At 46.3% G+C, this 23,634-nt stretch overlaps 1 protein-coding gene across 2 annotated transcripts in view; it reads right to left on the reverse strand.

The window, feature by feature from the left end:
- LOC143148889 (uncharacterized) overlaps positions 1-23,634 on the reverse strand; it is a 51,114-nt gene that overhangs the window by 2,907 nt on the left and 24,573 nt on the right. The window contains exons 2-6 of one of the 2 annotated variants that reach the window (XM_076315683.1): positions 13,305-13,738; positions 10,220-10,382; positions 7,645-7,785; positions 6,626-6,750; positions 340-6,432 (exon numbers count right to left, since the gene is read on the reverse strand). In XM_076315683.1, the coding sequence (XP_076171798.1) occupies positions 340-6,432; positions 6,626-6,750; positions 7,645-7,785; positions 10,220-10,382; positions 13,305-13,656 (6,874 nt within the window). In that variant the 5' untranslated portion in view covers positions 13,657-13,738. The remainder of the gene's footprint in view (positions 1-339; positions 6,433-6,625; positions 6,751-7,644; positions 7,786-10,219; positions 10,383-13,304; positions 13,739-23,634) is intronic. The other variant, XM_076315684.1, reaches the window with a different exon arrangement.

The raw sequence follows: 23,634 nt of genomic DNA on the forward strand, positions 1-23,634 counted from the left end.
ATCGAGGAAACACGTCGTTGCACGTTGTTACGTTTCTCTCTCATTTTTGTTTTTCTCGATTCTTCGATCGAGTCGTGCCCGAAATTGTTGCCCCATCGTCGACGTATCGGTTATCTTTGGATCGAATCGAGCGTTCAATTTTACACCCCGTGCAACGACGAACGAATCAGCGCGCTACGTAGGAACATTTACGTCCGCGGAACGTGTCTATTAATATTCAACACAGATCCATTAATCGACTCGTTGCACGCTCGTTTTTCCTTTCACTTCTCCGGCTATCGTTCCCCTGTTTGCATTCAACGATCCGACGTAAAACGAATTCGATCTCGAATCACTTACCACTGGGGCATCTGAATTCATCGAACTGGCATTTCCATTCGGCGCAGTTCCTCTCGTCGCTGCCGTCGTCGCAGTCGACGATCTTGTTGCACACCAAGTCCCTTTTGAGACATTGACCGCTGGCGCATTGAAAGTTTCCAGGGCAGCCCTCTTCCTCGCAGTTCAATTCGTCCGAACCGTCGGAGCAATCGTTCTCGGAATCGCATTTAGCGGACAGTTGGACGCAATAGGCGCCGTCTCTGGAGGTACCGTTCGTGCATAGAAATTGACCCGCGGTGCATTTCGAAAACACGACGCTCGGCGGCAGATTCAAGAAAGAGACGTCAATGTGGCTGCTGGTGGTCTCGACCGGCGTATCCGGTGATTTGGTTTGCGCGAACGGTGGTACGATCGTGGCCGCCCTTAACTCTTTCGCGAGTAGATTCGCGTCTGCTTCGTGCGCGAACGAGGTGACCGATGATCGAGACGCGGTCAACACCGAAGGCTGGGAATCTGTTTCGTTCGGTCTCGCGTTATCCGGCTCGGTAATTTTCCCCGGGTCGATGGTCGCGCGTCCTTCGCCGAGCGGTGACTCACTGGTCACCGATGGACTCGTCGCGAGATCGTTCGCTATGTTCGGTCGACGATAAAAATAACTCTGATCGATCCTGAAGGGCTCGGTGACGTACTCCGATTCTATTATCTCCGAAACGGGAATGGTTCTGTCGGTGTTCTGTTCTTCTTCGTTTCTAGCCACCGTTCCGGGATCCTTTTCCTCCGTTCGATTGAATCCGTTGGTGGTTTCGGTGATTCTCAATTCCGTTACCGGAACCGCAGGACTCGCTTTCGCGTCGAACGTAGACGCGACGCTCGCGTTACGTTCTTCTTCGTTCTTTTCGGTGCTGACCATCGGCGTCGGGGTCGACGTCGGCGTCGAGGTCGGCGTCGAGGTCGGCGTCGAGGTAGCCGGATCTGGGAGTTCCGTAAACACGTTCGCCTCCTCCTTGTCTTCGAGATTGAGCTCTTTCTCTTTCTTGTACTTGTATTTGTCGATCAGTTTCTTGTCCACGGACTTCTTCTTCACATCCAAACTCTTTTCCAGCGGAATCACCGTCAAAGCTTCCTCGGACAGTTCTCCTACCTCCAAGTCGGGTAACGCGGGCTTCGGTGTGGTGGTGATGAACAGGGTTCTGTACATCGGGACGTCGTCTTCGACGATCTCGATGACCGGTCTGACGTCTTCCGTCGTAGTGGAACTGGACATTTTCGGGACGCTCGTTTCGGTCGTGATGGTACCCTCGCTCCTGGGCAGAGTAGTTTCCGGTTTAGAACTCTCGGTCGCGGTTTCGCGCGACATTGTTTCGTTCTCCTTGGTGGTCTCCTCGTTGTTCATCGCGGTCCCGTTGGATTTGTTCGTCAACGTAGAGTCGGTCCGTGACCCCGTAACGTTCGCCCCGGTATCGGCCAGGCGTTCTATCGCTCCGGGCATTGAATCGTCCGTGTTGTTACCGTGCACGTTCACGCGTTCTACCGCGCTGGTTACCAGATCCTCGGTTTTATCGTCGTTACGCGTATCGGTGTCCGTGGACTTGGGAGACTCTTTCTCCTCGAACCGTTTATCGTCGATCTTTCCGTTTTCCGCGTCGTTGATCTCGGCATCTGGTTTCATCGACGAGGTGGTCAACACCGACTCGCTCTCGGTGGTTTGCAATTCTTCCGGCAGTATCGGTACCTGAGCAGTGGTTTGGGTTTCCATCGAGGACACGTGCGTTGTTTGAACCTGGGCCGTCGCTAGCTCCCCCTTTTCCGCGTCCGCGCGAGCAACATTCGGGTGTTGTTCCGTGTCGTTGTCCTTTCGAGGGCTCTCCTCGGTCACGGTGGTGCTTTCGATCTTCTCGGTAACGGACATCTCTTGCTGTATCTCCAACGGTAGCACCGGTATCTGCGTGGTCAGTTTAGCGTCTTCCGTGTGCTTGTCCGATACGCTTCCAACCGTAGTCGCGGTAACTTCGGTAACGTTCGCGGTACCTTTGCTCGCGTCGTCCCGGTAAGACTCGTCCGTTGCTTTCGATAATTTCTGATCGTTGTTTCGCGACAAGTCCAAATCATTGGTAATCAGTTTCTCCGATTCCGTAGCCTTGCCCGGAATTTCCACATCGTCGTGGCGGTACCCCTTGGACAAGGTGTCGTCGGCTATGTCGTTGTACTGATCCTCCACGGCGTTCTCTTCCGGTTTCTCGGAAGTAGTCGTCACATTGATCGTATCTTTCGAGAGTGTTTCCTTGGCGTGCATCGTAGAGGTTGCGAGTGAGCTGGATTCTGTCGATACCTCCGTGTCGTACTTAACGGTGGTTACAGTTTCCTTGAACTGCTCTTCTAACGGTATCACTTTCAGCGCTTCTTCGTCTTCCTCGGAAACGTTGCTCTCGTTTGCAGCCTGCTCGCCGCTGTTGGCAGCTTTATTTACAACATCGTACGCGTGCAGTCCGTTTTGAGTTCCGGACTCGGTGTCGTTTATTTCGAAAACGTCGAAACGTTCCTTTCCCAAATTGTCGGTGAGTTCGTTCTTGACGCCCGTACCGTTGCCTCTGTCGTCTTCGTTCCCTTCGACGAGCGGGTGAACGTTGTGTACCTCGGGATGCACGTCGTTCGTCGAGTCCTTGAATTCGGTTTCGTTCGCGTTTCGTTCCGTGGTCGGTGCACCAACGTGTTCCGTCAAACTTTTGTACGTGACGACGTCTTCCACGTGACCATCGAAAGGATTGGGCACGTCTTGTTCGTCCTTGTCCAATCTCGGCGCCTTCTTCATCTCTTTCTCCTTTTGAACGTCCGGCAGGAACGGCGACATGTCGTCGGCCTGTTTGTCGTAAATCGTGTCGGACTTCTCGGTGACGTGTTCGACCGCGTTTTCGGGAAACACGGCAGGATGTAACGGATGGTTGGTGGAATGATCCAAATTATCGTCGTAACGAATCTGGTAACCTGGATCGCCCATCGAAACGATGTTCTCGTCCGGATGGGTCGTCGAATCGTGTAGATCCACCCTCGTCTTCTCGATGGAGAATCGAGTCTTGTTTTCCATCGTGGTGCTCTCGGGCTCAGCCTGGTGCGATTGCGCGCTTTGTTCGGGGATCAGTTGAGGAATGATCGCGTGAGCTTCCTGAAATTCGCTCGTGTGCTCCGATTGCGGTATAGCCATGATGTGCTCCTCCTCTGTGTCGTTTATGAGAGGTCCGACGTTGTAGCCGATATTTTTTGGCAATTTAGGGAAGATGGTTGTAGGCATGTGTTCGATGACGTTGGTTTCGTTCGCGTCGTGTGGACTCGGCTCGGGATGGATAACGGGAGATCGAGTAGTCTCGGGCAACGCTGTAGCATCGTGTAACTTGGGCTCCATGGACGTTTCATTGTACGCTTCCGTGGTGCTGCTTTCCACGGCGATGGAACTCGATTCGGTTGTATTCTCCGACGTGTTGTCCACGAGGAGAGGAGTTGTCTCGGAACTGTTATCCGTGCTCAAATTGGTGGTAGATTCGGTAGTGGACGATGTTATTACCGATTTGGATTCCGAGGCAGGACCCGTGTGTCCAGATTCTTCGTTACTCGTGTTCGTTGCAATGTACTCGGTTGCTTCGTCTTGCAACGCGTTACTTTCGGTAGTTTGTTCAACGTCTGGTGTTCCCTGTTTGTCGTTATCTATAGGATTCGTGGTTACCGATCCGTCATCGTTGTTCGTATTGATTATCGATATTGTATTCGCTTCCGAATGATCAGCGGTAGACGGCTGTTTCGAGGTCGTAACTTCCTCGTCGTTGGTCATCAAAGGTATCACCGGTAAAGGTTCGTTGTCGCTTATCGTGTCGTCGGTGGGATTGTCGTTGCTCGTCAATGTGGTTTCTTCGAACGAACTTGGAAGCGTGGTAGATTCCGCTTGGGTGTTAGCGGAATCATTGGAACCAAAGATATTCGTATTTTCGTCTACTATCGTTGTATTTGGAGACGGAGGTGCGAGCGGAGGCGATTCGGTGGAAGGTAATTCTGTAATCGATCCGGCGAATATATTGTTCATGGTCGTAGATTCGGCGGAGGAATCTATTTTACCGGAAGACATTTCTTCGGTGGAAGATTTCGATTCCGTAGTGTGTTGCGTTTCGGTAGTGTGCTCGACATCGCGAGACGTCCCAGAACTGTCCTGTTGAAGCCTTACGTCCGTGGACGATTCGTATTCCGTGGGTAACAAAGTAGACGATTCGTGTTCGATCGAGAATACCGATTGTCCCGAAGGTTTGGGTTCGGTGGTTGGTTCGACTCCAGGCGAAAGTTCCGACTCTTCCGGTGACTTGGATTCAGCCGAGGGCTCAGCAGTGGGTTTAGGTTCGTCGGAAACTTCTGGTTCGATGTGCGGAAGCGGTTCAGCGGTAGGGTTTACTTCCATAGGGGATTCTAGATTGTTAAAGGGGGCTTCCGTTTCGGCGATAGGCTTTCGTTCGTGTTCCATCGAAACCTTTGGTTCAGAGGTGGGCTCTGGTTCTGCCCCAGGTTCTGGCTCCGCGACCGGCTCCGGTTCTACGGAAGGTTCCGGCTCGGCGGAGGGCTTTGGTTCTGCCGAAGCTTCCGATTCCGCGGCAGGTTCTGGTTCAGCGGATGGCTCCGGTTCTGCCGCAGGTTCTGGCTCCGCGGATGGTTCTGGTTCTACCGAAGGTTCTGGCTCAGCGGAAGGCTTTGGCTCTGCCGAAGCCTCGAATTCCGTGGGGGAGTTTGGTTTTGTCGAAGCTTCTGGTTCGACGGAGGGTTCTGGTTCAACGGAGGGTTCTGGTTCAGCGGAGGGTTCTGGTTCAGCGGAGGGTTCTGGTTCAGCGGAGGGTTCTGGTTCAGCGGAGGGTTCTGGTTCAGCGGAGGGTTCTGGTTCAACGGAGGGTTCTGGTTCAGCGGACGGTTCTGGCTCTGCCGAAGGCTCTGGTTCAGCAGAGGGTTCAGGTTCAACGGCGGGTTCAGGTTCAACGGCGGGTTCAGGTTCAGCGGAGGGTTCTGGTTCAGCGGAAGGTTCTGGCTCTGCCGAAGGCTCTGGTTCAACAGAGGGTTCTGGTTCAACAGAGGGTTCTGGTTCACCGGAAGGTTCTGGTTCGGCAGAGGGTTCAGGTTCCGGTTCTGGTTTGGCTGTCGGTTCGGACTTTGGTTCGACGGTGAAATGACTCAAGTGATCGTGCATCCAATGAACAGAATCGGATTCGTCTTTGAAGACACGATTCTCTTCGGTGGTGGCCATGGGTGTATATTTTGGCTCCGATGCGTCGTGCGATGGGTGTTTCGTATGGGTAGATTCCGTGGTGAATTCCGCATGGTCCCAATTGTCCGGACGTCTGGGTTCGTACGGGGTTCCCGGTCCTCTGCTCCTCCCTTGGACGTAATCGTGCACCGTTTTGGTATTAGATTCTGTTATCGCATCGTCCATCTCGACGTTGCTCAAATCGTTCTTATCGATGCAACGTTTTCCATCGCTGTCCAAGGTTTTCTCAGGACTGCAAAAGCAAACGAACATACCATTGGAGTAATCGTACTTGCAACTTTCGGAGCATCCGTGACTTTTGATCTGGCAGTCGTCGACAAGCTTGTTCACTTGTAATCGGCTCAAGTGATATTGGCCGATCATGTTGCCATTTTTCCGTAACGATTCCTCGATTATCCGTTGCGTATCTTCGGGCATGGAACGCGGAGGATAACTTATTCTAAACATCACTTCTCCCTGTTTGTTTATATCGTACACTTTAACGGACGTTTCGTTGTCGGTAGGATGCAACGTGTTCCTTAGATACTCTTCTATCTCCGAGGTAACCTGTCTATATACTCTTGACTTAGGATCACTCAAATCGTCGTTCCAACGGAATTCGTCCAACTGCAATAAGCCGTCCAAAGCGCTCGGAACGGTAGCATAAATGGTTTCGTCCGTCGTTGGCCAAGGTTGGAAACTCGAGATTTCAGGCGGAGGACTCGATGGCGGGTTATCTTTCACGTATTCTTGACTTCCTGCTGTTCGGATGTCGCCGAATTGTCGCGAATTAGTTTGCTGCAGGTTCTCCAAGGGTTCCGTGGCTTCTTGCGTCAAAATTACGCCAGCTGCAACAGAATTGAACGTTCACCATACATTTCTGTCTCTTTCGAAATTATTTTTTCGAACTCGTACGGACAGCGAAGTTTATCTTTAAAAAAAAATCTGAAAAATTTGAGATCTAATCGAACCGGTCCGATTTTCGTGTTTCGGGGGTATCGTGACGACTTTAAAAGGCCCATGGTGTAGAAGAGTCCTTACTCGCAGCCAAGACGGCAATGATCACGGCAATCAGCAGAACCAACAAGCCACAGCCCCAACAAGCCATCCTTCGCCAGTAGGAACTTCTGGATCGTTTGTCCTTCGTTACATAGAGTTTCTCGCCCCTGTAACACAAGGTCGTCAACGATTAAGAACAGCCGTCTTCGTTTGCATCGTTAACCCTCATCCTAGACCCAGAATAAGCATATTTTGTACAGCACTGTGCTTGTAAATATCCGAGACGTTCTTCAGCGACCAGCCATGGGATTAGAAGCTTCCCTAGACGAACAGACACCAACCACTCTAAAAACGTATCGTGGACGTTTATCTAGTCGTTTCATCTAATGAACGTTGTTCACGCCTAGCCTGTCGCTTTTTCTAGCCTGATTTGCTCGAAACGTTTGTCGAAGTCTGTTGCGTGATGATAAAACGTGACCAAAAAAGAATAACGCATTCCAGAATGCTTGTGATCAGTGTCCATGTGTGGGATGTCTGCTTCGGACTCGGTGGTGTAATCGTTTCTTTAGCTCGCTCGCGTATATATATATATATATATATATATATATGTATGTATCCGTCTACCCATTGGAACGTCGAAACGATCGTTCCGGGGGCAACGATACCGTGTTGCAGCGACTACGGGAGGTGCGACGCGAAAACCCTTAAACGCCGGAAGAGGAGACGGTCCTCCCGTTCGGGTTGCTATACGACGTACCAGTAGGAGTATCGAAAACACGCGGGCGACAAAAAAAAAAATGAAAAATGAAATTCCCCTTCGCCGAGGCGTATCCACGTGTTTACGTGTACGATATCCTCACGGTGCAATTGTAAGAAAGGGAACTGTGTGATGTTTGCATTCCATCATCAGACATCAGGACCAGCCGCACATTTGACGAAAAAAATAAAAATAAAAACAGCAGCAGAGCAAGCGGGTTAGTTCGCGATTCGTGCGCATCCACCGTTCATCGATCAGCAGCCTCTCCCTTTGCTCCTCATCCTCGAAAGCATCCTTCAAGTACCTGAGGGCTGTCAGCCAGTGGGAATAGTCGACCAGTCCGGCGGCAGGGTCTCTCAGGCTGAGTCCCTCGCGGCCGACGCCGGGGCCCAAATCAAAACGCACTCCAGCCACGGTTGTTTCAACCTCGGCCTCGGGACCCCTGCTAGTAGGTACCGTGACAACAGAAAACACCGTCTAACTTTCTACTCAGGTGGGCAAAGTGTGTGATTTTCGGTCAGCAGCGGTGATGTATGTGGGTCTATGGTTACGACTATCGGCGTTTTCGCTTTTCGCGCGGAGCAAATACTCGATTCGACGGAAGCGCGATTGGACCGGGAGAATTCGAAATCCATCCTTGGCCTCCGATCGATACAAAATGGCTCGTCGCCGAGCGTGCGTTGTTGCTTCTAAGAATCGATGGCGAGGAGATATCAAAGGTTCTCTACAACGTACACGATCGGTCGCAAATGACCCTGTACGTCTACGTAAAATTTACAATATTACGAAATACGAAAGCTTCGAGAGTCCAACGGTTATTTAATTATTACGTATTAATAACATTTCGATTGAAAAACTCTTGGAAAAGAGTCCTCGAATTTGAATAAAGCAATTACAAGTTCGGGTTAACGGTGTGAACCCATTCGCCATTTAAATGCCCCATTAGCCCTGCGGCAATTGATTTCTATTGGTTCAAAAGAAAACTTTCTGCCAATTTAAAATACGAAACCAGTAATTTCGACATTTACGAGCGAACGAACCGTAAATTCAACGACGAAGAATTTAAATCGATTATGCGGCTAATTTTTGCTGAATAAAATCGTAAAGGTGTAACGTTAGCATTGACGCTCCTTCGGTGATTTCGATGCGCGAAGGGGAAGCATCGTTTCACTCAAGGTGCTAAAGTGGAATCCGTTTAAGAAGATCGAGACGATAATATCTTCTTTACGATGCATTTTTCGTTTATTAATTAATTGGTAACTATGACACGTATATGCTCCGTACGAAGGTTTTGCACGAGCTACTGTCCGGTGCAGAGCACCATTACGAACAGACAGACTAGTTTTTATTGTCTCGCAAGTTGATCGGTTTACATTTACATAACCTTGTGAAACGTTTCACGATTCCAATCTTCTCGATCGTTCAATTGTTTCTAACTGTAGATTTCATTTTCGACGCGATCGATCGATCGAACGAATAACGTTGAAAAGTGCATCAGCTTGCTACCTCTTTTCTTAAAATTTTCAGAACGCACACGAACCATTTTGATTGTAACATTGGACGGAAAGTAAACGAAGAAAAGGAAAGCCTACGCTACGTTACTCGGCTCTCGCGGACCATACTAAATTCCTTTTCGAATTAATTACTCTGTTGTTCGACATTCTTTCCTCGTTTTACTTTTTCAATGTTTCTTTCCGCGTATCGTAAAATTATTTTTCGAACGGAGCGAGCCCAGGATTCGTCGGTTTGTGAAATATAGTATTTCGTGGCTGATGCGAACTTCTATTTCTACCTCGGGTACGCAGCTTGACGAAAGACGGCCATTTTTGCAATAGACGGTCACTCGTGCATTTTGCTATGAAATATTGTGACACTCTCGTTTCGCAAGTTCTTCCATCGGTGAACGTATCCCGCAATGTCTGAGGACCTTCGTTCGTTCCGCCAGTGTCCACCATTTTTTCTTTGCACCGATACATTAGCATGTCCCCGACCAGTAAACGCAATCGGATAATTTTTCAATTTGGAAACAATCGAACCATCCAATACCACGTTTATCGTCGATTAAATTCGTTCGACTCGTACAAATGTCTATCGATGCGAGCAATCGGTAAAATTACCAATTTATTAATACGCGGGCACAACTTGATATCCTATAGTTTACAAACCGATTGCCAATTCTTACATTATTCGATTTGATTTGTCGTTTAAGTGTTTCGTTTTCAAAATATTGAAACTCGTTTTAAAATACGTATTTGTCGGTAGATTCGTTATTAGAACGGAAAAATTGCGACTCCAGTGCATAAAATGTTTCAATACATTCGAAACGCGAAGGTTTTTGGGGACACGTATATTAGTATTTGTAAATTTTTGAAGATAAGTAACGAATGACGTACGTAACGAAAAAACGATCTTCGAAATTATAAAGTAAAAAGTCAGAGATGAAAATTAATGTCCGGTTTTGCGATGTTACATTGCAACGTCCGTTATTGCAAATCTTAAACAACTTTAGCTGGAACTAAAATGCATTAAAGTACTGTAACATTGCCAAAAAAGTATAATTTTTACAGCCGCTTGTATCCTCCTTTGAATAATACGATGCACAATGATCCTATACTTTTGGAATCAATTGGCTCGTGATTTTCTCAGCTTACAAGCTCGTCGAATTATTCATTGACAAATCGTTTCCCCCGACAACTACGACAGTGCATTCGCTATTGACAGTAATTTCCCGCCATAACCCAAGTGATCTTATCTTAAAACCCGCCGGGCTGGTGAACAGTAGACAGTTAATTAAATTGTTAAACAATAGCCAAGAAGAACAGACACACGTGTAGGCAGAGTTGTAAGTGGAGTTTTAAGCTCGACGATCGGTTCGTTACCTGATGTACTTCCTATGCTCGTTCACGGGCACGAAGTACTCTTCGTAGGGATCGGCTGGGACTTCGCAGGCCTCTTGGCCCTTCTGAAGATTGTTGCCCGCGTAAGGCCTCATCGAGACCAGTTCCAGGTTCACGGCCTCGATCTGCTCCTTCTTCCCGGTGTCTGTGGAAAACGGGAAATCCGTTAATAACGTTGTCAATGTCGGCTGCAGGAGGTGTGTAACCGGTTTCCGTTTTTCGGCCGCGAGTAAAAGAAAGCCTCGTTCCTTGCATAAATTAGTCATTGGTCCCTCCGTATCGTTAGGGATAACGAAGAGATACTGGATTCAACCATCAACCAGCGGGATAAATACTCGTTGGAAAACCGGTAGGGTGAGGACAATTTATATCTAACCGATACCGGGTAAGTCGAACTTAACCCGGACCTAGGTTACAAATGTCCTATCTAGTTAAATTATTTCAACTCCTTCTTTTTTTTCAACGATTTTTATAAATTTTGTTAACCGGTCGGGCTCGTATGTAGTTTCGATACACTCTGCGTAGTTATTTTTTTCGTGGTGAATGGCGGATTTTCAATTTAGCAGCGATAAGAGTTGAGAAAACCTTATCCACGGTTCTCCATCGTTAAATTATAGAATATACGAAGATCGCGTCTAATGCCTCCCCAGGATGTTCGTTTTATAACCTTGTTACGTAACGGGAAAATATTGTTCAGGGAAACATCAGAATTCAATTGCCGTGCATCACGAACTACTACTGCTGCTAGGAATGCGATTTGCACTTGCTCATGACCGAGCACACGTTTCACCGACATTAATGCGGCTTGTAATTTTTCAATCGATCTAATTTGCCAAAAAACGATATCTCAATTTTGATAGATCCGTTCGTTGCAACATACATTCGTCTCTGAAAGACGAAAGGAGTTCGTTGAAATTTTATGGTTCTTATGTAAAATTTTTCTTCTTTTTCTGTTCTACTTTTTCATCGGCGGAGAAATCGTATGAAAAAGTTCAGATCGACAATCCGACTAGTTTTTGTATAATAAAATCGTGAACGATACAGCAATACAAACACCGTTCTAGCGATTTCAATGCACGGTAGTAAATAGTTTCATCGTCGGTCTCAAAGTCGTCATAGAATTTACGTAAGAGGTTAAATATTTTATTGCATTTTTAATTTACAAAGTTTTGCAATCAATGGACGATTATGTTAGGTATTTTTGCTTCTTGTTTGGATCGATTAACTTTGTACGAAACGAGAGCTGATAAATGACACGGCGCCGCTTTAACAATCATTAAAGCATTATTCTTCGTGTCGATAAATGGCGATTACTTACACCTATGTAGTTACATCTGTATGGTAATTATAATTGTTGCAAAAAATATAACAGCGGAGATGATGGTTTCAAACTTATGACCGGTAACGTATGTTACACTTTCGTCGTTCTTACGTAATTTATAGGCACGTAGATTACACGTCGCGTTAAAATATTTGTTTATGGAGCGGAACACCACGCACTGTAAAATTTATGTTAACAGAGAACGAAGTTAATCGCGTATTTATTCATACGTGCTTTCAGAATTGATAATGGTAAACTACGTTTTGTTGTATAAATACAGCAGCTATTTGCCTAACGCAGATACGATAATTAATGGTTAAACTATACTCGCATCATTGATTTCGATGATTAAACTTTTGTCATTATCGGGCTCTAGAGACCTCTTCAAACCGAGTAAAATAATTTAGCGTTTTTCTAATAAGTACAACGTTTGTTGCACATTACGAGCGTAAAAGTATTTTTTAAGGTTGATTATTGCGCGGAGGGCCGTCTATATGCTTTCTGCGTTTCACCGACCTCGAACGACTTTTTCTTGGTAAACTGGTGGTGGTAGTAATTAACGATCGAAAGTTCGGCTCGTCCCGATCGTATCTTGTAAAATCGTGCGATCGGCGGAGATTTCAGCAACAGCTGTTATTTCTACACGTTGTGCTTTGCTTTCGAATTGTACACGGACACGAATGAAACGATACGTAAAAAAGGTTTCATTTTTTGTACAAATAGTAGGAAGAGTCTGTAGTGAAAATCTTTGCGAGCCGAGCGCTCCGCGTTATTATAATTTTAACCGCGACGTCTGCCCAGGTTTTCCCGATGCTCGACGCGTGTGCATTATTCATTAGAGGTAAACGTAAACGAACAGAATTTACGCAATTTGTTCCGAGCATTTGTCGCAGGCCGTCGTCGATCTCGAGACAGAAAGTCCATTCGGTCGCAATTATGTTTTACATCACGCAGGTTGCACTCGGCGCTGTCTGCAACGTCAACGCGAGAGAAAGATCGAAGAGAGAAAAAATGCAACAAATGGCGACGATGCCGCATTGGCTTTTTGCTCCGGAGAATTTTCTCTTCGTTTTACGGGGCTAGAGTCCGCGGTCCGTCGCGCTCGCGTAAATCGTACCAACTTTTTCGTTCTTTTCCCCGTGCGCGTCCCTCGAACGATCGCTCGAATAGCGTTAAAAAATTGTAGAAAACAAGAGAAACGTCGTTTAACCCCTTACCGTTGTACGTCTGACCTCAACCGATGTGTTTGCGCGACGACGGAAACTCGACTTTGGTTTTACATCGCGAAATGCCAACCGTACACGATACGATATTTTATCCGGATTCTACGGACAATGCGTTGGACGAAGACGAATTAAAAATAATTCTCGTTGCTTCTACGACAAAACGGAGACACGGTAAAGGAGAATAATCATTTTACATATCTCCGGGCTATAATTACTTGTTCAATTTTTCTCAAACCTTATGCTATTTATTACGCGATGTAAGAGCGAACGTGATGCAACCGGCGAACGCGATTCATTATATAAAACGTTCGTTACTGCATCGTGTTTCAGGTACCAAATAATAAGGGAGATAAGATTTTGGATAAAAGAAGAAAAGTATCCGAGCTAACGACGTGTTCGATTTGGTGCGCGTTTCCGGGACAAAAAAACGGTGGTAAAAATAGTTAGAAATGTTTCCCGATCGTAAGATCCATTAGGGATCGCGATCGTTGACGGGAAGTGAACGAATAAGAATTCTCACCGTTCATCTGGATGCTCGTCGCGCTGTTGTTAAGGAAGCTCGCGTCGTTGTTGTTTCCATTTCCATGGACACCGTTGAGCTTCGGTTCGACGACGGTCTTGTCGTTGGTCTCTGGTAGCTCGATTTTCGTCTCGGTTTTGTAATGAGGATCCGGACTGGTCCTTCCGGGTTCGACGTAGTGCTGGGACACGAACGAGCGTCGGTGGCCATTTTCCAGCGGTGTGCCCTCCGACACCGATTTGCGATCCTGGTCCAAGGTCACTTGCTGTTGGCCATCGTCCACCTTCGCCTCGGTGGCGCAGTCCTCTTCGCTGGTGAACGCCGGATTGTCCATACCATCGGCCGTCGACATCTCTCGATTGCGTCGCCGAAAGCTGCTGGGCCTTCACCTGATAACGTCGACCCGGTGGTATCGACTCTCATGCGTCTCGATTCTACGACAGAAACAGGATTAGATTAAAATCTGCGTCACGAATTCGACTTACGAAATAACCGCAACCCGTCGCCCCTCAACTCTTTCGGAGAACGCAGGTTTTCTCACGCGTATTTGCAACTTATAGTTCAGCCATGGTTGACGAACGACCGAGATCGGATCGTTTCAAAGGTTTACATTTTATTCTCCACCGGCGGGGAAATTCTCGTAAGGATGTATGGGTCGGAGCGGACGGTATTCTCGTACGATGAACGTTCAGTCGGTTTCACTTTTTTCCCTCAAGGGAAAACCGCTAGTTTTGATACAACTGGACGCAGGTTTTCTATTCCTCGATCACCGTGTTCAACGATATTGGAAACACGTCCCGAAGTTTCTGTTTCGTTGCCGATTGGCTAAGTTTTCAGTGACCGATTTCGCGCGGTGTGTAATTTCTCATTGGTGAAACTGGACGTAAGTCGATCTGATTTTTCTATAAGTGAGCCGGTTGCGCCGTGATCCGGAAATTCAGCGCATACTCAATGAACGAGAATGAAAAACAAACGAGTTTCCAATTTAACGTGCAAGGCCGTCGTATCCCGCGCTCGCGATCGAGTTGAAAAATATGGATTAAAATATTTTCGCACGAGGCAGCGTAAACAGTTTAAATGGGATTTTTTAAAATAGTTCTCACATTACGAGTTCCGGTGGGAACAGATAAATAAACGTTCTCGAGAATTAAAATTCGATTGGAAATCAAAATTCTTGGGCAAAACAAATTTCAATTTTAAATAGACTCCCGACCGTGAGCATTGTTTCTTTCCCGTAAGAATATTACATTTTAGAATTCTATACACATCGTGACACTTATTCGAAGAATCTCTTATCTTCGATTTAAAAATACCGTCGACCAACGAGAACGTTAACATTACTTTTACGTGTTCTATCTTACCAACGAACGCTAAGGTAATGGTGTACCCTTATCACTGGTCGCTATGTTAATCGTAGAACCGCGTTTATTATTATCGCACACGTGTAACCGCGGTTTATATTACTAGAACACGATGCTAATTACAAGGGTATTTGCTTCGGTCACGGTGTCTGTGCTGCACTCTAATTAATTCGCTTCATTTTTAGACGAGCCACGCATATTAACGCAAAGATCGCGGGATAACGTTTTCTAAATGCGTACCACCGTGTACTTCTCAGTCATCGCGGTATCACGTATTATTAAGAGATTCAATTCTGACTTAAAGTCGAATGCAAATTAGTCGCATTAAAACGCGTTGTTAAGGTCAATATCGTTTCCTGCGCGTATCTCTTTACATTTAGAGGATCCGAGATCTTTTTTGCAATATCGTTACGGATTGTGTAATAGCGTGTTCGGGGTATACGAAAAGAAATAATAAAACGATCGTTGGCGTTGGGTTGTCGTGACACCAAATCGCATCCGCGAGGGAAACACACCACGGTTAGAGACTCTAGCGTCACTTCGAGCTCGTGACGTCAGTAGCGAAGCGAGTTTGAATCTTCGCACGAGACGAGCGAGACGGACGTGAGAACCGTGAGACATCCTGTCCGCGTTCCTTTTCGATATTCTTTCCTACCCGACGTTCCGTCTTCCGAAACATGCTCTTGACATCCTTTTAGAATCGCGCGATGCGCAATGTAACGCACCCTTTGAAAAGAAATCGATGAAACGCGTCGCTAAACGTTCACCTCGATCGTTTTCGGTTCCAAAAAGGACGGTTCACCGATCGTACAAAAGCAACCGACGCACCAGAACTCATAATTACGATCTACTTACAAAGCAATTTGAAAACGTGTAATAAGTAAAAACAAATCTTTACGTAACTCTTAATGCGGTGATTCAAAGTTGTTTATATTACGCGTTTCTATTGAGAATTATTCTACAGGCCAATTAATATTTTTATCGCCATGCTGATATTTGGTTTGCATTTCAGATACGATTTCGTCCAATTATTTTGAGCAGTGTATAAATCCACCTTGCAACGTCTGCGATGCGCATTGGTGCATTTACGAAGGAAGATAAAGTCAGAGGAAGTCGGACTTTTCTGAGTCTCCATTTTGTTGCACCGAATCACCCTTTATAATTGAAGATATTCTACGGTCTACCGTAATCGGCAGTAAGGTTAACGCTTCTCGCTAGTTGCTTGGGTTTTACGCTATTAGGTTAACAAAGTTTTATAAAAATCGGAGAATGCTTCTATCGTTTTTCGGTCTCGGGAAATGGCCCTTCGAAGGTAAATCGATCTACTTGTATCGAGTACACCTACGAAACTATCGTGGAAGTGAAAAAGTGGAAGCGAGACCCGAATTTTGAACAAATTAAATTAAAAGTTCGAAGGTTGCTCTGATATTTTTTAGCGATTTCTCTCTCTCTCTCTCTCTCGTGGTCCCTTGCCAACGTCTCTGTATCCCTTCTTTGCAGCCGTTTCGTTTTCTGCGAACCTCCCACCGCCCTTTTGCGGGAGTCACGGTCTTCTCCGCTTTTTTTCTCGATTTTGCTGAAACGTCGCGCCAATAAAAAGATTCAAGACAAGAAACGAAGCAGGATAAGCCGCGGCTCCTAAAAAGCCGACCTCAAACGGAGCAATCTTTGTCTCTGTTGGATGTCCTTTTATTAAAATCATCCGAGACCCAATCGTAAATTGGGATCTCGGATTCTAACAGAAATTAATCAACGAAACGAAGCTCTTGGAATCCACGGTGACCAGTTGCGAAATGTCTGTCCTAATCTTTTAGTTTTCGTAAGATAGAAATCGTGAAACGGAGAAACATCGAGATATTCAAGTATCGACAAATTCTTAGAAACTCGAAGAACGAACACAATTTGTAAAATCGAATGGAAGAACGATCGAAGGCTACTCGAAACAGTGTCCGGTCTGTCTCCGATCGTAGTTACCGGCACTTATAGCTATCGCGTGTTACGATAAAAATGTTTGTTAAAACCACTTGGGAAGGCCAGTCCAGTATCAGTTTCCTGCCCACACGCAAGCAACAACGCATTAGCTTCTGAATCGTAGCCAATAACTTTCTAGGCTCGAAGTTACGTAAAGATCCCTCGAAAGATCACGGACTTCTTCTTCGCGCAAGTACCGTTTCAGAAATTGAAACCCTGCCGCCATGATGCATCGAAAGTATAGGAACCCGGAAGGTGGCTAGGATAGCTTCAGAAACGGCGGTGGTAACTTCTTCCTCGGGACTTTCACGACACCCTATAGGCTGCTATCATCGGACACTTTTTTCATCGTCCAAGTTCCGCTTTGGAAATTTAAGTGTTGCCACCGCGATATATCGCGGGTATAATATTCTCGTTCGGGTTGTCGTAAAATCGAGGCTGATCGGGGACAAGTTAAGAGGGAGGCAGGTGAAATTTCGTCGCTGTTACCTCTTTCACCGGACTTTGTATACATCGGGGACCACGGTGAAAAACGGTGAGAATTGGCGGCGACTCCGCGACAACCCAACAGGGAATACCGTAAACGAACAAGGAACGTGATTACGATAGCGTTAAAACTGAGCGACGATGACCAAGAGTGATCCTTTCTCAAGACTTTTGGAACACTTTGTAGAGAACGATCGAGCTCTTGGTCGCTGAAACACGGGTTCGGACGTCTATAAGCTGCCGCGACGGTGCATCGAAAACAAAGGAACCCGTACGGTTGCCACGATAACGTCGGAACGATCGAACCGGGTGGTATCTAGCGGTAATCCTTCCTCAGGACTTCCGAGACACCCTGTAGGCTACGGTCAGACGAACGAACGTGTTCGCGCGTGTACGTGTAAACGTTGTAGGCATATACTGCACCGAAAGCGGTTGACCCTGAGAGAGCCAGGCACAAAGGACTGATTCACCCCGGGGCCAGAGTGAAGTCCTCAGGAGGAGCCTCGGCGTTCACCCAGGTCGACTTCGCTGGCTCCGCTTCTGCGCAAGTGACATAATCTTGGGAGACGTTGGGGATATCGTCGCAGTTTTCCACTTAACTACCATAACGGTTCAGCGTGATTCGTAACGTAATTGTTGATCGTGGATTCTGCCCGACCGGCGAGATTACCGTTTGAAATACGACCTGCACCGCGAAGAGGATCCAAACGAATAGCAAACCGCCAGGGGATGTTTTCTCGTGTAAAAAATAAGTCGAAAATGCGGAGCAACTTTTTTTTACAGGAAACGTTCTTCTCAAGCTGTAAAAGTATTCTCGTTCGAACATTGTCGTACAATAACGGCGACAGTATCGACGACTCGTTGCTCAATCGATGTACATACTTGAAAATTATTACAATCGGTAGGTAATGTGTTTTTTACCTCCTTTGGAAGGAACTTCTCGAGTCGCGCGAGCGTGATTCATTGCCTTAAACGGATTTAGACGAATGCCACGAGAACTCGAAGAAAACGTTCTCGGTTATTCTACTCCAGAACCGAGGGAAGAATGTTTATACTTAAGGCTGAAATTTACAATGTGGTAAAACTATACAAAGTGTAACCAGTAATTATTTAATTGGTTCAATCTACCGATTTCCCCACTTTTACCAAAACAATTTAGTATTACGGTGAAAGTGTCTTGATTCCATAAAAAGGAACGCCCGTATAGTACTCGCTTCTTACACTCACATTCTGCGAAACGAACGTTCCTATCATTCCTTTAGGCCTCTTCCCTTCTGAATCGCTTTCGACGTTTCCAAGCAATTCTATTGCAAGCAGACCCATAGAAATTCTACGTACAGACGGAAGGGAATAATACAGGGAACGTAGGAAAAATACTGGAACATTATCGTTTAATCCTTAAACTGCGCGGAGGAAAATTTCTAGAACTGCTCCGCAAAAAGTAACGTCCGTTGGCAAAGAGCGCGCAAAAAGATGGATACGGTATAGTATCGTTTATCCGTAGAAAAAGCTGAAATAATTCCGTGCAAGAAAGTTACAAGACACGAGTTTGTAATACTATAATTCTGGTAATTTGTTCCAACGAAAGCCGATGCGTTTTCGTAAACGTTATTGTGTTTATAGTCTCGAGTATTTAACGGCCAGTTTTCTTAGCCTCGCGGTGGAAAGTAAAATTATATAATTCCGATGGCTCGATATCCCGGTCTCATTAGAATAAATCTGCGTGGATCGCTCGACGTTCATAAAGAATCTTAACGGAGGACGATGTTGAAGGAAACGACTCCGCTCCGAAGCGAACGCGATTATCCTCGAGCCAGAAAAGGCTCCGTGGACGTCGTTAAAGGACATTCTCCAACGACATTGCTTATAATTTATGAGGTTCACCTCCTGATAACGTTTCGCTCTGCCGAGCCCGAAGACTTTCACCTTGATCGTAATCGACAGGAAACCTTGCGCAACTTTTCTGTATTATCTATGCATACCAGGCGTTTGGTAGAAACCGAAATTGAACACGGTCTATTAGCACACCTCCGATCGTTCGTTATTTTTTCCACGTCGGTCGTTCGCGAAAACGCTACGCGGTTCCGAGGGTGTTACTCGCGCGTGGAAGGAATTATCGAATCATTGCGCCGGGTTATCCAATAATTACACAACGAACGATATTCGTATTTTATTGGCGTTATCGCCTCGGTCGAAAGTATCGAGTCGTTGCTCATTGACGGTTCGTTAAATATTTTACGAAACGTTGGGAGGTGATTCGAAAATATGTCAATTTTTGGAAAGTCACCGGGGTGCTGTTAAACGTTCCGATTCGCCGTAGGTTGTTTCCAATCGTTGAACGGCTAGTTTACTCGTTCACCGGTACTCGAAGAATTTTGCGAAAACGAGTGGAAAGTTCCGACAGAGTTCAAAGAGGTGTTCGACCATCGTCGTTACTCGTACCATTGACGTTGATACCGGTTAAGGTTGTAGGAACGTTTCGAGTTTGCTTTTTACGAAAATAATTGACCACGAACGGTGAACATTCTAGGATTTGTCGACCGTCCGTAAATTTTAAAGACCCGCTCTATCCAAAAGGCCGATCTAGGTCGTGACCTCCTCTCGCGGGCATACGTAACCTAGAATAACTTTGGCGATCGGAAGGGAACCGGTGCGATTTCGATGAAATCGTTGAACACATTTCTTGCCTCGAGCGTCGAATATTTTAATTAACCTCTCGGTAATGACTTTTTTACGGACTCTCGTAACCTAGCGCGAGCAGCTACAAGTATAATTATTTATTTACAACGGCATCGATTAATACGATCGTTGGCTGTACGTTCGCGGTACGAGACGTAATTATAAGTGTCTTCGGACCCTTTGGTGCACGAATTTAATTTGCATTTAAAAAAAAGGAATTATTTATCGGTTGTTCGTACGTTCGTGACATAACCATTTAAACCGTTACGACGATCAATATTATGTTCAGGCGACTAACTATAATGATACTCGAACTGGACAATAGGTCGGTGAACTTGCAAGGCTATTAAACGTCCGGGCAAGAAAACGTGATACGCAAATCTCGTCGAGTTTTCTCGGCGAACTATACGGCTACTGTTTTTATTCGATTCTCCGGTGGCCGTATTATGCAAGAAAGGGCTAAAAAGTCGAGGTATCCGCACTTTGGTCCATAGGGTCGGTCATCTCGTGCGTTGACCCAACGCATCGGAGCGTCTGTGACCTTTAATTGGTCGTCTTGTTGCCGTCGCCAGTATTAATAATGGCAGATTATATCTCCCACTGTTTGAACTACTTCCATTTGCTTGCCATCGGTCTGAAAGTTCGCGGAGCCGTGGCAAGGCCTTCGCGTATCGATCGCGCAAACCGTAACGCGAATTCCTTTCACGCGATATTTCCTCACGCTTGTCCAATAATCTCCCAATTAATGCTTCCGGGGATACCTTAAATCGAATCGGTATGTGGCAACGTTCCGTCTCATTACTATTCGTTGCGCGATCGATAATTAAAATAATTTACACAGAAGACGGGCCAAAACGGACGATAAACGTAAAGTAATACGCGAGCGTATACTAGGTGTAATTAAAAATCGAAAAGAATGTTCGAGAATCGTCGAGTTCGATCGCAGCCTCGTTGTAAGATGACTAACGCTCGACGATTGACTAAATATCAACACGGTTCGTGGATCTCTGGCTCTCTCTCTCTCTTTCACTCGCTCGTGCGCGAGCACGCGAAACGTCTGCGTGTAATTACACGCGAGACAATGCAGTCCAACATTTTTGCACGTGCATGTGCAACGCTCGAACGCCTTCGCGCTTTCTTTCGTCGCGATCTCCGTTGCGTCACCTCGGGGACGTCGAGTTTTCATCGCTTAAGCGAATCGCCGGAATTCTTCCTGCGCGAGGTGTGTCTCGGCTCTGTTTCCTAGTGGTCGAATCAAGTTCAATGCGTACAATAGAACCTCGGTAATTGCAAGTACCGGAATTCGTGCAATTATCCGAGTAACCGATCGAACGAGACACCGATTGTCGTTAAAAAGTAGCTTAGCAATCGTTCACCGTCCTCTTATCGACGCAACGCAACGACCGAGGTTCGAATGCAAGTATCGGGACTGCACCGATCGAGATTCTACCGTGGACGATCGAAGCCCAAAATTGCGGTTGACCTGTTTTCAATCGAACCGAAATAATCTGAAAACAAGCATTTTCGCAAATTTTGTTTCATTATTTTAACTCGGTCGATATTGAACCGCTGATCGTGCGTCATCTTTTACGAGCGTTGCTGGCTACAGAGTTCCCGAACGACGCTTTCACGACCGTATATATATATTCTTTCTTCGAGTCGCCATTATGAAATTTAATAAAACACTTTTAAAAGATTTCACGGTTGCGCGCTATCGAACTTGATCCGATGTCTCTTCTCGGTTCCTCGCTTCGTACCGCTCTACGCGGAGACGAGCGAATCTGAAAATAAAACGATTCTCGAGACGTTCGTTGGACGAAAACGAGCGAAAAGAGAAACAGGTCGGTAGAATTACTCTCGTTACAAATTACCAAGATTGTATCGAGTCTGCGTAGGTGACACGGAGACCAGTCCAGCCTGTTTTCCCGAGGCGCGGACCTTCGGAAACGGTTGAACGTTACAAGTGTCCTCAAGTTAAAGCCTCTGGAAGGCTGGCTCCGCTCGGTCTTGCGCGCTGGTACACCCCGCGCAAAAGACAGATCGTGTAATTGCGTGCGAAACGGTCGTAGAACGCTTGGAAATCAGGGACCTTATTGTGGGCGGCCACCGAGACGCAGGAAAAGGTGGATACCCGGTGTGTTCTTCCCGGTGTATTTCGAACCCTTACAACGTCTAATGGTCATTCTCCACGGCTCTGGCTTTGTCTAATAATACCGACGTGGGTATGGATTCACCGGTAAATTAATATCCTCTTCTCGAATGACGAAGATTCCACGTAAGGAAATCGCGACACGGTCACGAAACGCGTTGGATTTGTTTCGTCGAGTTCGAGGTTAGATTCTTTCGAGCTAATTATTCAATGTTCGCGTTATTCATCGCTGAGAACCGGTATTTTCGCGGCGGTTTCTCAATTTCTTTTACAATTGACGATACTTTGACAGAGAGAGGATAGGATACTTGTGCGTCGTCGTTCGCGATCGTACGAGTGTCTTTAACGGCCGAAATATTTGGCGCTGACCTTGGTGACGATTCGGCGATCGAAGATCACGATACAGAGACGCAGAACTGTTTGAATTTCGACAGGGTGACGAATCGCTTCGATTTCTTAGAGAATTCTTTTAGTGGAAGCGAGAGTAATGAGACGAGACGAGCTTATGCGGTGTTTCTGGACACGAATCAGGTAAAGTTTCGGAAAGATCGAATCGGAGCGAATACTGTATTCGATGAGAAAGGTTGGTACATCGCGGCCGAATGGAATTACATCGGTACGTCGTGTACCATTTGAATATATATTTTCCCTGAAAGGTTCTTAACCGTTAAAGGGGATAAACGCAGGAAGAAAATCCCCGCAAATCCGTAATTACGTCCATTGTACGAGCACGGAACTTGAGTACCTCGAACAGCGAACGAAGAGTCAGAAACTATTGTATGCTTAATTACAAGTGTAACCGTTCAATTTCGCGCCGAGTCGATGATACGGCCACCCTATTGTGCATAACCCTCGAACGGGCGAACAATAAACAGGATATTTTCAAAGTGTGTTAAAAGTATGCCGACCAGAGGTTTTTAATTGCACGTGTGCGCGCGGGGTGGGTAATCGTTGCTAAATAACCCGACCGCAAGAACCGGCAATTAACTCTTAAACGGGAACTTCCATGTACCGGGCGGCGAGCGTCTTCGTTTTAAAAATTATCAACGCGGCTCGTCAAAATACTTCGGTTGTTACGTTTATCGTCGAGTAAACGATCGAAAGTACAAGCAGTGTTGACAGTTCGCGCAGGAAAATCCGATACCTACGGCCTCAAGAAGCAGTTCTACCGGTTCCGAATTGCCCGTCGACATTGTTGTTCGTATTCATCGTCTTTTTCGACGTAATAAATTCGCGAAAAAAGGTACAACGGCTCGTTAACCGTACAAGCTGCAAAACATATCGACGAGAAACTCTCCGCGCGGACGTTTCTACCAGCCCCTGATTGCCAGGCGTATCTCGTTTAGCGATAAAAATATCGATCTTTAATGGATGACTTCGGCACGGAAAAGCCGGACAGGTGAAAGTTTGGAAACACCCAACGAGTGTGACGCATTGTAAAACTCGAACGTTTTCAGCCGCGCGGTAACTTTAGGCAAGAGTGAAACTTAAAAATGGAATGCGTTAAAAACTAGTTTGCCGACGCATAAATTACACGTGCCGCGGGAGACATAGCGCCTCGTTCTACTATATGCGTTTGTCGATGCATGTACATATTGTGCAACGATGCTCTCGAGGATTTCTTAAATGTCAGAGGGTTACTCCTATAGCGCTTCGATTCTCTCTTCCGCAAAACGGGCAGCCA

This window comes from Ptiloglossa arizonensis, chromosome 7, assembly GCF_051014685.1.
Source record: "Ptiloglossa arizonensis isolate GNS036 chromosome 7, iyPtiAriz1_principal, whole genome shotgun sequence".
Taxonomy (NCBI): Eukaryota; Metazoa; Arthropoda; class Insecta; order Hymenoptera; family Colletidae; genus Ptiloglossa; species Ptiloglossa arizonensis.